At 36.9% G+C, this 13,454-nt stretch overlaps 3 protein-coding genes across 6 annotated transcripts in view; 1 reads left to right on the forward strand and 2 right to left on the reverse strand.

The window, feature by feature from the left end:
* Window positions 1-13,454, forward strand: part of LOC133522938 (monocarboxylate transporter 10-like) — a 231,998-nt gene that overhangs the window by 154,511 nt on the left and 64,033 nt on the right. The window lies entirely within an intron of this gene.
* Window positions 5,314-7,215, reverse strand: LOC133522549 (uncharacterized). Its single transcript, XM_061857905.1, has one exon. The coding sequence runs from the start codon at window positions 6,604-6,606 to the stop codon at window positions 5,437-5,439; it is 1,170 nt and encodes a 389-aa protein (XP_061713889.1). The 5' UTR covers window positions 6,607-7,215; the 3' UTR covers window positions 5,314-5,436.
* Window positions 10,750-13,276, reverse strand: LOC133522917 (uncharacterized). The gene has a single exon (XM_061858398.1). It carries the CDS (start codon window positions 12,610-12,612, stop codon window positions 11,443-11,445), a length of 1,170 nt encoding a protein of 389 aa, XP_061714382.1. The 5' UTR covers window positions 12,613-13,276; the 3' UTR covers window positions 10,750-11,442.

Below are 13,454 nucleotides of genomic sequence, written 5' to 3' on the forward strand. Positions count from 1 at the left end.
AATTCCGAACTGTCAATTAACCGACCCTGGTAATGACTGTTTTTTGTAAAATACGCCCCCAATTAAATGAGTTACATCGAAATAAGACATCGGTAAATGTCGATTTTGGTAACGGTTGATAAATACTACATTAAATTCGTACGACAACTGACTTTCGCTGATTGGATTCAATATTTTTCGGTACCTAATTAAAACCAATTAGGTAATTAAACATATATGGAGTCACATCAAAAATTAATCACACATGATTTGAATATTCTTAATGTTTCTTAATGACATTTTCAGTTAACCAGATAGCCGGAAGCAAATAAATATTGCCAAAAACATAGAAGAATAATCACAATAAAATAATAGCTAGAATTATTTGAAGGTTTTTGTATATATCTCAGTTTTTGTATAGGGAAAGTTTACTTACACAGAATCTTTTCAAGATGTTTGTTGTTTTATCATTTATCAACGTTTATATTTTATTATTTCGGATTTCCTGCGGCATTTGTTATTATTATAAGACATAATAAGACATTCTTAGGCAGTGTCTTACCTGAGCGAATAACTCGCGAACGCGAAGCGGCGCGGCGCGGCGCGGGTGAATTCAATCCTTTGATACCCATAGAAGTGTCCTACGTGGGCGATCTCCGAATGGCGTTGGGCCGCCGCGCCGCGCCGCGTCGCATTCGCGAGTCATCGCCCACGTAAGCCGCGCTGTTACACAGACTGACTAAGCCCCACGGTAAGCTCAAGAAGGCTGTTATAAGTGACAAAAATACCGTATGAATTGAGAAGCTCTTCCATTCTTTGGCATATGGCTAATATATATAGGCGAGTGCCCACTTTAACTTTTAATAAGGACCGACCGGTTGCGTAATTGTGCGAATGATATGTGTGCAATAAAAGTGACGTTAATGGCCGAGCCCTGTAATTAATCCTCTCGGTAATATATCGCCTCAACTCTGAGACAGCGTCATAATTGTCTGAGTGTAAAAATATGATAATAAAATGTTATAGTTGGCAGGTAGTTTCCTGTAACACTAGACGTAGTGATGTGCCGTTTTCAGGAATATTGTCGGTATTAGTAGGTCGTTGATAACGTTGCCGAAAATTGCTTTGAAGTTCCTACTATATTCCTATGTACTATTAGACAATACAATAGAGTTAGACCAAGATAAGCCTGCAGCGATTTTGATAGCAGATGCAGTGCAAATGTTATGTTAAACGTCAAACTTCTATGAAATTATATGACGTACAAATAACACTTCCATCTGCACGCGCTATCAAAATCCTTGCAGATTTATCTTGGTCTAACTCTAGTAGGTATCAACAATGAATAGAATCAGGCGTTACTTTGCAGAAATCCATACTAATTATAACAAAAATATTACTTTGCTAATCCGCGAAAAGATAACGTACTAGTTAATCAGTGCTAACCCGCTTTACTTACTTGCGTATTTTTACATGCAATTAATGTTCCCACCCTCCCACCGCAAAAATATATACGCAAATAAATATACATCCGATAACTGAATATCAAACCGTCAACATCTCCAGCATCTCCTGAGGAGAGGTGAAACACGTGTCGAGTTTTGTACTTTTGGTGGTAGGCTGTTATATTTATTTGCGTATTTAATTTTGCGGTGGGAGGGTGGGAACATTAATTGCATGAAAAAATACGCAAGTAAGTATAACCGGTTAGATCTGATTGACTATCACGTTATCTTTTCGCGGATTAGCAACGTAATATTTTTGTTTTATCTAGTATCGATGGTTTAAAATGTGTCGAGATAGTCTGCTTTACTAATTTGTATTATTTGTTGTTATGAACTATATTTCACTCAAAAATTTAACCCACTTATTATTGTTTTTTTTTTAAGTGTCGCATTGCTCTGATTTTTAATATCGTGTATTCTAGGGAAAAAAATATACCGGAAAACGAGTGGCGAGTTATAAACAGCCGTAAGCTCGGCTACCATCCAGTAGGGCTAAGATGGTCGGCTCTTTATCATTTGTCACCATGCCTGTCACGTTCTAACAAGTATGTAAGCGCGAAAGTGACGGGCAAAGTAACAGGTGATAAAAATTGAACCATGCTGCCACCGCTGTATTGCTATCATGTTTTGGATTCAAATAAAATAACATTATACATTGCAAAAAGTTGTATTATTGGATGTATATTAAACACTCACATTGCATCAACTTTCATTTAAATCACACAACCATACCAACTGCTAGGAAAGTTCAAGAACATCATCATCGGCAATATTAGGTATCAAAAGATCGGCAGAGTCACATCTCTACACGGCTCCTGGTTTATGGCCGTTGTACAATTCGTGCCACATTATTGAAATTGAATGACAATAATGTGACACGAATGACGTGGCTCACTCAGACTAGATTTCTATAGCGAACTGAAATTAAACTTCAGGAAGTTAGGTCAAATTTATAAAACTATAGAGTCTTTTGTCGTTGAAATTAATTATTTCTTTGTTTTTTCATCATAAGTCAAATCTATATTTTTTTTTTATAATCTTGACTCCCTTGGACATTAAATTAATTAGTCTTCTCCAAGACCACGGCGACAACGCCGTCTTCCAAACGTCGGAGATAAATTTAAAACTTAATTTTACGCGATTAAGTAATGCATTTGCATTAAATAATAATGAAATGATTCGTTCAAAAACAACCAAAGACATTTAATTGATGTTAGCTTAGTTATTCTGTGTAAATCGAATCAAATCGTCGGTTAAAGTATTACTCACACAAGGACGGAGCAAGGCGTCCGACACTTCAGTTTTCTATAGAAGCGTGGTCACCGATTAACTGTCATATAAAACGAAACATCGGAAGCCCCGGCACCTACCCGGGCCGTCCTAGCGTGAATCATGCTTAAAAGTGCAGAAACTGTAGCTTGTAGCTTATAAACTACGACTCAGGTGGCTAAACTGCCCTCACAGTAGCTAGGTACAACAATTGCATACGAAACACCTGATCGGCGGTCGCAACTATGTAAATGGTCAATTACGCTGTAACAACGGACGATTTGCATATAATGTGTTTTGTTGACTATTTTCTAGGTGTAGCTATGATAATAATTCCTGCCTGATTACCCCGCATTATAAGGCTGTATTCATTAAAGCATTTTCATACATACTTACTTGACAATAAAGGAAGCAGAAGATATGACATAATTTGCGGTCTTTATATTAATACTGCAAAAATGGTTCGGTTGATTTTAAGAGTTGTTTGTTTTTGTTAAAGTTAAAATGTTTCGTTTCCTAACTAGGCGTGCCGTGCGTAATATATATATATATATATATATATATATATATATATATACCGTGTTTTTTTTCGTTAATTTCAGGGGTGCATTTCTAAGGTTAAATTAAGTAACTTTGTCAAAGACACCAGTATTCTAATTATGTAACTCCATTTCGAAGATAATCAATAATTTATTTTTATCTTATAAGGCCCTTACAAGCGTATACACTTGCCTTAGGACCTGTTTACATATTCATTAGTGTTTAGTACGATTGTGTATTTGCTACTAAACGTAAATACTATCCGACGATTGATTTTCGTAATGACATGGATATGTAACAGTTTTCAATTGTTTGGTTGAATTAAATCTAATGCCCGTGTTACAACAACGCTATATGCAACATTTAATTACTTTTTATATAAAATAAAAATATATATAATTTTTTAATTTTTTTAAATTAACTACTTATAGTATTTAGTTTCCTTAAAAGTAATTACCCATACCTCGGAGTTCTCGGAATTCAATACACGGTGTATATATCTTTTACAAAATAAATAGTATTAACGACTATAATTTTAATAAGCTCTACGTATTACGCGTAATATTTATATTCTTAGAACTATATTGCTCTTACCTAGAATACTATCATAAAAGATCATAGAAAATCTCGGAAGCGGAAATCTCGTGCCCAAGGCCGGGTCCCTCGGGAGCTCTCTGTAATTTCATCTACGGAGAAAAGCGAATTAAACGAGCCGAGCGAAGTCCGATACTATGAACTCCCTAGACTTAGCCGTATATATTGAACGTTGCATATTTGTTTTATAGTTACTAAGTATTTATTTGCGGATGCTTACATTGCTTACATATCTAACCAATAAATATTTCGAAGTTGGATCACTTTATAAAATCAATTTACTCCTATTAACAACGCAAACCTTAAAATCAGATATAAATAACTTTCAAGTAAAAAACCTCACGTTACAGATCGTGACGGATGTATGTAGGTACCGGGCGCAAATCATATACGATATAAATATCTTGCAGTAGCTTGACTTTTCTATGCCGTCGGGAAGCAAAGATCCGCAGAAAGAAGAGAGAAACACAGAAAATACAGGGTCCATCCATTTATTTGCATTATGATTCATGAATGATGGAAATCACATCAAGGGGAAGTATAGTGCCGTAGCATAGTAAAAAAAAAGTAATACTTACGAAAAAGTTTTATGATTTCTTTGGAATAAGTACCAAGCTTTGAAGAATTACCCGGTTAAATATTGGCCGGCGGACGTTGGTTTTGTCGTGCCGTGCATCGTACTACGATACGAAGCCGTTTTACGGCTTTTGTTGTAGAATACCACGACACGACGTCGCAACGTGTCACGACGACGTCGCACTGTAGGCTGAAATTCGGCTTTATTGGAATAGATTTTTCCCAGCATTGTATGGTAACTTTTGAATTTGGTACAATTTGGCATACAGAGTGTCGAGTTATGTTTTTTTTTCAAAAAAAAAATGTATGGAGCAGAAACAAAAAATCAATTTCTTTCAAAAATCGCAAAACAAACCGTAATATCCTCGCAGATGATTATACAACGAATTATTTGTGATTTTTAGCATATAACATATTTCCGTCATAAGTGCGGTTTTTAGGGTTCCGTAGCAAAAATGGCAAAAAACGGAACCCTTATAGATTCGTCATATCCGTCTGTCTGTCCGATTATGTCACCGCCACTTTTTTCCGAAACTATAAGAGCTATACTGTTCAAACTTGGTAAGTAGATGTATTCTATGAACCGCATTAGGATGTTTACACAAAAATAGAAAAAAAAAAAACAATAAATTTTGGGGGTTCCCCATACTTAGAACTGAAACTCAAAAATTTTTTTTTCATCAAACCCATACGTGTGGAGTATCTATAGATAGGTCTTTAAAAATGATATTGAGGTTTCTAATATCATTTTTTTCTAAGCTGAATAGTTTGCGCGAGAGACACTTCCAAAGTGAAAAAATTTGTGTCCCCCCCCCCCCCTGTAACTTCTAAAATAACAGAATGAATGCGATGATATTACGGTTTGTTTGGCGGTTTTTGAAAGAAATTAATTTTTGTTCCTGCTTAATATTAACTTGTAATTATCCTTAATTTTCTTATAGCTTAAATCCCCATTAAATTTATTTAGCGTTCTTTACAAAACTCCCCATCGAACGTAGTCTTTAACGACCCCATTTATGCGCTCCAAAGCGAGCTGGTTGGGCTTGGTCTGCAATGTGGTTAGGTCTCCATCCAGCTTGGGTGCTTCTTCTGAGGTCACTGTTACCAACCCCGCCATTATTATACCCATGTACAGACCCACGGGTCTGAACTTAATCAGGTCTGCATCAAAGCTTTCTCTAGGATATATCTTCTCTACATCCACATTAAGCTGCTGCAATGCCAAGGTCAGCTGCGTGAAATAGTGATCCATAAGCCGTTGGTAGTGGAGACGACGGAACTCCTCATCAGAGCCAGAGAAGACTAAATGCATCAGGTCGCCTACTGGGTTTCCACGTCTCAGGGTTTGGTAGTCTATAGGGACTATCTCCAGCTTTCCGTTGCGACGCCTGTGCATCAAATTGCTTGGTCTAAAATCTCCATGAACCAAAAAAATTTGGTCTTTCGTCATCGTTGTTATCAGCGTTGCTATATTCTCCGGTGAGGCAAAATACTTTTGGAGTCGTTCCTTATGATCACTCTTCAAGCCTTCACATGCATTCTTAACGGCCAATTTTAAAAAAGAATTCATCATCTCTCGGTTCTCGGATACATCAAATTGAAAATTACTCACTAATCTTGTGAACTCATGAGGATTCTCATCACGCAATGCTAGTCCAAGAGCATGAAATTTAGCCAACTGCGTAACAGCAGTTGATGCATAGTCCCAATTGAAAGTTTTCATTCTATCGAAACTATTATATCCTTTTGCCTCAAGATTTTCCAAAACTAGAATCTCCTGGTAAGGGACTAATAAATGCCCGTAATATTTGGGTATATACAACCTGTTTTCTATAGGTACTTGGCACTTATTGTAAAGTCTTTCAAAGTTTACGGCAAATTCAGAGTAAAAAAGAGCTTCTATTTCGTATACTCTGGATAGAAATTCATTGGTTTTTCTTGCATCCTCATTTAAATTGGCGGTTTTAGCAAAAATATGTATATCCGGCTTTAAAGGTTCTGAAATTGTGATCAGGTATAAATCTGCGGTGTAGTTGGCTCCTCCAGAAGAGATTGGTTTGATGTCGATTTTACTGAGTAGGTAATTCTCTTTTTTGGCGATATTTTGAAGAAATATCTGCAATTGTTCCACCGCTTCTGCCATTGTATATTTATTTCACACGACTTTCCCGTTCAATTGGTTCTGATGTTATGATTGTTGATCAGTTATCATGAAGTATAATTATTTGTTGCGATATAAATTATACAATCAACGCTGTCGATAATGATTACACATACAAGATAAGTAGTGACTTATCTATCTGCCTTATTTCTGTTTTTTTTTCATAAGGTGTAAGTAAAACTAATCTAATTCTTTAGGATTAAACGAATTGCTACTTCGACCTATTGGTAACTTTATACTTAAGGAATCGAAAAGGAAAAAAAATATATAAATAATAAAATATTTTTCATTTAGTTTCCTTCAAAGTAATTACACATACCCCGGAGTTCACGGAATTCAATAAAAACACGGTGTATATATATTTTACAAAATAAGTAGTATTAACGACTATCATTTTAAAGCTCTACGTATTACGCGTAATATTTATATTCTTAGAACTATTTTGCTCTTACCTAGAATACTATCATAAAATATCATAGAAAATCTCGGAAGCGGAAATCTCGTGCCCAAGGCCGGGTCCCTCGGGAGCTCTCTGTAATTTCGTCTACGGAGAAAAGCGAATTAAACGAAGCGAGCGAAGTCCGATACTATGAACTCCCTAGACTTAGCCGTATATATTAAACGTTGCGTATTTGTTTTATTATTATAGTAACTAAGTATTTATTTGCAAAGAATAAGTAGGTAGGTTTAGGTGACAATTGGTTGTTTATTTTGTTATTTTTACTGTACCATAGAGAAATAAGTAACCGGAGTAAGTAAATGGACCCGGATACGTCCTTAAACTACGTCCAAAAGAGAGCTATGGGCATACAAAATTCTTTATTTCATAAAAGCGTAAATAGTTATGATGCAGGGGATGGGGCCTCCCAGTAAGCCAAGGAATACCTGTGTTGGGAGGCACGGCTCTTCCCTTAGGTTTATGAAAGTTACATACTTTAGTAGTTACTTCAAAGCTTTTTTAGATTAATTAACTTAGGTATTACATACATAAGTAGGACATGCTTGGACGTACGTGTAAGTAAATATTAAAACTATTATACTAGCTTATCTAAGTGTGTGTGTGTGTGTGTGTGTGTGTGTGTGTGTGTGTTCGTGTGTTCGTGCGTGCGTGCGTGCGTGCGTGCGTGCGTGTGTGTGTGTTTGTGTGTGTGTATGTGTGGGTGCTTCCTAGTATGGCGGTCGTAACATATATATCCTCCGTATCCTCATAGGATTTTGTTTTTAGCCACTTTGCGATGAGCTATTTACACTCGTAGTATGGTTTTGAATGTATGCCAAGTTCCCTGTTAATTATGTTATAAAGGTATGAAGACTTTGCATTGAACTGCGATCTCGCAAAGTATGTACGTTTGTGTGTGGTCATAGCTACGTTTACAATTGTTCTTTTACTTTTGTATGCAGGATTGTATGATAATAATTTGTGCTTCTTAAGTGTTGAATTCAAGATAAACAACCTTCTGACTGATAGAAGATCATTGATGCATTGTGAATGTCATCTCGCTTTGTGTGGTAGGGCACAGCCAGTGGATGTCATTCCAGGTCTAGAGCAGAGCCCAACTGGGGAAGTATCTCCACCTTACAGAAAACAGCAGCCAAATAACACTAGACCCTACTAATAGTGTTGTGTTCCTGCCGGTGAGTAAGGTTGCCAGATCTCAACGAGGGGCGGGTTTAGGTTCGGCAACGCGCATGTAACTCCTCTGGAGTTGCAGGCGTACATAGGCTACGGAGACTGCTTACCATCAGGCGGGCCGTATGCTTGTTTGCCACCGACGTAGTATTAAAAAAAAGTAAGCATAGAGTGCTCACTCCATACATCAGTTTTCTTGCCAAAACGCTTATAATTTTAGTAGTCGACATTTAGCGTCAATTAGCGGATTTATCAGTAAGTACTGCTACTTGACAATAGATGTCGCGACAAAATAAAAGTCTAATGCTCAACAATTTTCAGCCAATATCATAACCGGATTAACCGGAACTCTATTTGCAACTCCTTCTGCTGATTATATATATATATATTTTTATACTACGTCGGTGGCAAACAAGCATACGGCCCGCCTGAAGGTAAGCAGTCTCCGTAGCCTATGTACGCCTGCAACTCCAGAGGAGTTACATACGCGTTGCCGACCCTAAACCCGCCCCCCCTCGATGAGCTCTGGCAACCTTACTCACCGGCAGGAACACAACACTATGAGTAGGGTCTAGTGTTATTTGGCTGCTGTTTTCTGTAAGGTGGAGGTACTTCCCCAGTTGGGCTCTGCTCTAGATCTGGAATGACATCCACTGGCTGTGCCCTACCACACAAAGTCAGATGACATTCACAATGCCCATACCTCTCTTTTGGACGTAGTTTAAGGACGTACCCGGGTCCATAAGGACGTACCCGGGTCCAAAATATATATTATAAGACTGTTTCTAAATAAAAAAAAGTTGTAACTTGTACTTTTCGTCAGTCGCGACACTCGTGACATCTAGTGTCATAATTTTTAAACAACGGTTAATAACGCATTTTACATACGATAACGTGATAAATCATTTATCTGAAAAGTTATTTCTTTTCTTTTATTCTTTCGATCGCTATGATTTATGCAACATTCAACCACGTATGCTGATATCATTTTTTTTCTTCGATCAATTCACTGCACTGACTTCTCGATCTGACTGACGGACGGCAGATTGGTGGATGAGGGCATAGAAATAAGGTAACTGTCAATGTGTGTGTGTCACGCGTAAATACCAGGAAATTAGTGGATAATGGAACCCTAGTTGTGTCTCAGCGAAACAACGTTCGTAGTATTCTAGGTACAAGTTTGTAAATGTACTTTTTAATAAGCTACCAATATGTTGTACACATTTTGGTAGCTTGTCGTTTAATGCACGCGACAAAAGTGATTAGAATATAATGCCGTCCTGGGGACGCAATTATAACCAGCCTTCCAGGAGTCCAGGGTGCACATTACCGTTTGCTTGATTGAGGTTATTTTAAAACGTAAAATTACCTACATCGATTGTTTTAAAAATGTTTAATTGTCAATTACAACATTTAACCCAGATTTTTCAAATATCAATTCACGTTTCAAAATCAAGGTGATATTTAAACAGTTATTTATTGATTTAATCTTTTACATAATAGAAATGAGTTCGATCAAAACGTAGACTTTTGCAATAAATTGCTCTCAGCTATTTTCGGGAAATTATTGCCGATACCTGTAAGTACAACTTTATTTTTGTATGTACTAAATACGAATATTTACAAATACCTAATTGTGACATCCCACGGGTACCTTTAGTACCTTATGGCGATTGGCGCTTACGTCCCGTAGCAAGTTATTAGGCTAAGAAAAACTATTAAACTCCCACTCACAATGAAGATGTTTTTTGTCATTAGCTAAGTCATAAAGTAAATTTACTTTTTGCAATAGAAACCTAATCGTATGTCTGCTTAAGTTGAAGTGGGTTAAGAGAAAGGTAAAATAGCGGTTGGAAATATTAACATCATTTTACGAAAACTGCAAAAAATTGGATTGTTTGTTCTATCCGTGTTATTTGAAGATAACTTGTGCTATTCTATGGTACTCGATACACTCTTCTTCTTCTCCCTAGCCTTAATCCCATCTACTTGGGGTCGGCTCTGCTAATACGTCGTCTCCAAGAAAATCTATCCTGGGTCGTCTGCGTCGATATTTGGACATTCTTCATGTCTCTGTTTACGAGCCCCTTCCATGTAAGTTTGGGTCTGCCGTGACCTCGGAGTGGCTCGCTCATCTCTAAGACTTTTCTCGTCATGTGGTCATGTGTGTTGTGGTACTCGATACACGATTTAATTAATTTAGTTCGCAAAGTTTTGCGCGGTACCGCGGATGTTTAAAAATCATAGCCAATAAATATTTCAATAAAAATTGGAACACTTGAACACTTCTAAAATCAATTTGCTCCTATTAAGAACGCGCACCTTAAAATTAGATATAAAAGATTTCAAGCAAAAAACCTCACGTTAGATCGTGACGGATGTAGGTACTGGGCGCAAATCATATACGATATAAATATTTTGCAGTAGCTTGACTTTTCTACTTATATACCGCGGAGACGCAAATATACGCAGAAAGAAGAGAGAAACACAGAAAATACTGGGTCCATCCATTTATTTGTATCATGATTCATGAATGATGGAAATCACATCAAGGGGAGGGACAAAGGAGGGGTATAGTGTCCTGAAAAGTGATACCAAAAAGTTTCATTATTTTCTTTGGAATAAGTATAAGTACCAAGTATTGAAGAATTACTGATACTGGCCGGCGGACGTTGGTTTTGACCACACGATGTCGTGCCGTGCATCGTACCACGACTTCGTGTTTTACGGTTAATGTCGTAGACTTTTACGACACGACGTCGCACTGTCGACTGAAATCCGGCGTTTTGAATTTGGGACAATTTGGCATTCAGAGTGTAGAGTTATGTTTTTTTTTTAAATGTATGGAGCAGAAACAAAAAATCAATTTCATTCAAAAACCGCAATTGCAGAAATAAAAGCAGATTATTAAAAAAAATCATAACTCGACATTCTTAATGCCACATTGTCCTAAATTCCAAAGTTACTATAAGAATGTTGGCAAAACCTATTTCAATAAAAAAATTGAACGTATTGATATTGATTTAAAATTACTCCAGCAACCAGATGAAACTTCTAGTAATCTAAAGTCATTACCAACTTTAGGCCAGAGATTTGAAATTAGAAATCTACAGAAGCAGAAAAACCTAATTGTAACTATCCTTAATTTTCTTTTGCCTTAAATCCCCATTAAATTTATTTAGAATTCGTTACAAAACTCCCCATCGAACGTAGTCTTTAACGATACCATTTATGCGATCCAAAGCGAGTTGGTTGGGCTTGACATGCAATGTGGTTAGGTCTCCATCCAGCTTGGGCGCTTCTTCTGGGGCCACTGTTACCACGCCCGCCATTATCAGACTCATGTACAGACCCACGGGTCTGAACTTAATCAGGTCTGCATCAAAGGTTTCCCTAGGATACATCTTCTCTACATCCACATTAAGTTGCTGCAACGCCAAGGTCAGCTGCGTGAAATAGTTATCCATGAGCCGTTGGTAGTGGAGACGACGGAACTCCTCATCAGAGCCAGAGAATACTAAATGCATCAGGTCACCTACTGGGTTGCCACGTCCCAGGGTTTGGTAGTCTATAGGGACTATTTCCAGCTTTCCGTTGCGACGCCTGTGCATCAAATTGCTTGGTCTAAAATCTCCATGAATCAAAAATGTTTCGTCTTTCGTCATCGTTGTTATCAACGTCGCTATATTCTCCGTTGAGGCGAAATACTTTTGCAGTCGTTCTTTATGATCACTCTTCAAGCCTTCACATCCATTCTCAATGGCCAATTTTAAAAGCGAGTTCATCATCTCTTGGTTCTCGGATACATCAAATTTAAAATTGCTGACTAATCTTGTGTACTCATGAGGATTTTCATTACGCAATGCTAATCCAAGAGCATGAAATTTAGCCATCTGCGTAACAGCAGTTGATGCATAATCCCAATTGAAAGTTTTCATTCTATCAAAACTCTTAAATCCTTTTGCCTCAAGATTTTCCAGAACTAGAATCTCCTGGTAAGGGACTAATAAATGCCCGTAATATTTGGGTATATACAACCTGTTTTCTATAGGTACTTGGCACTTATTGTAAAGTCTTTCAAAGTTTACGGCCAATTCAGAGTAAAAAAGTGCTTCTGTTTCGTATACTCTGGATAGAAATTCATTGTTTTTTCTTGCATCCTCATTTAAACTGGCGGTTTTAGCAAAAATATGTATATCCGGCTTTAGAGGTTCTGAAATTGTGACTAGGTATAAATCTGCGGTGTAGTTGGCTCCTTCAGAAGAGATTGGTTTGATGTCAATCTTACTGTGTAGATAATTCTCTTTTTTGGCGATATTTTGAAGAAATATCTGCAATTGTTCCACCGCTTCTGCCATTGTATATTTATTTCACACGACTTTCCCTTTCAATTGGTTCTGATGTTATGATTGTTGATCAGTTATCATGAAATATAACTAATTGTTGCGATATAAATTATACAATTAATGCTGTCGATAATTGTTACACGTACAAGATAAGTAGTGACTTATCTATCTGCTCTATTTGTTTTTTTTTATAAGGTGTAAGTAAAACTAATCTAACTCTTTAGGATTAAACGAATTGCTACTTCGATCTATTGGTAACTTTATGCTTAAGGAATCCAAGTAATTTAAATACAAACGTTAGCTGTGGATATTTTTGTTATTCTATAGTTGTTTACGTCATTGTGAGATTCAAAGTTAAAATCTCATATCGTTAATGATTATTATTTATCAATGATAATTATATTTAGCACTAGGTATTTTGTTGATAAAATCAAATGTGTCATTTAATTCATTATCATTATCACTGATATTTTGTAGATAGGTAGTGTCAAAGAATTTAATTTGAGTACCATTTAGTGCCTTGTCACAGTGATGATCAATATGAAAGTCGGTCGCTACGGGACTGATACTATTATTACTATGACAAGGTCTGAAATCAATACTGAAATCAAATTCCTTGACCGTACACACTACGCATAATCATTATCATTATAGTTATTTACAAGTCGCGCTTTAATCGGTAACGATCTCTTATCTCAAATAATAAAGGTTGCTGGGCTAGCTCGGAGTATGCTACTCTTACCTTAGTCGAGACTTGGCCAGTTGACTTCGGGTCGTCTCTAACGCGACAGTTCTTAGGTACTTAACAAGGATAACTTACCAAGGTGTACAACTAGCTTTTGCCCTTCTTCTTT

Source organism: Cydia pomonella, chromosome 11 (genome assembly GCF_033807575.1).
Source record: "Cydia pomonella isolate Wapato2018A chromosome 11, ilCydPomo1, whole genome shotgun sequence".
Classification (NCBI taxonomy): domain Eukaryota; kingdom Metazoa; phylum Arthropoda; class Insecta; order Lepidoptera; family Tortricidae; genus Cydia; species Cydia pomonella.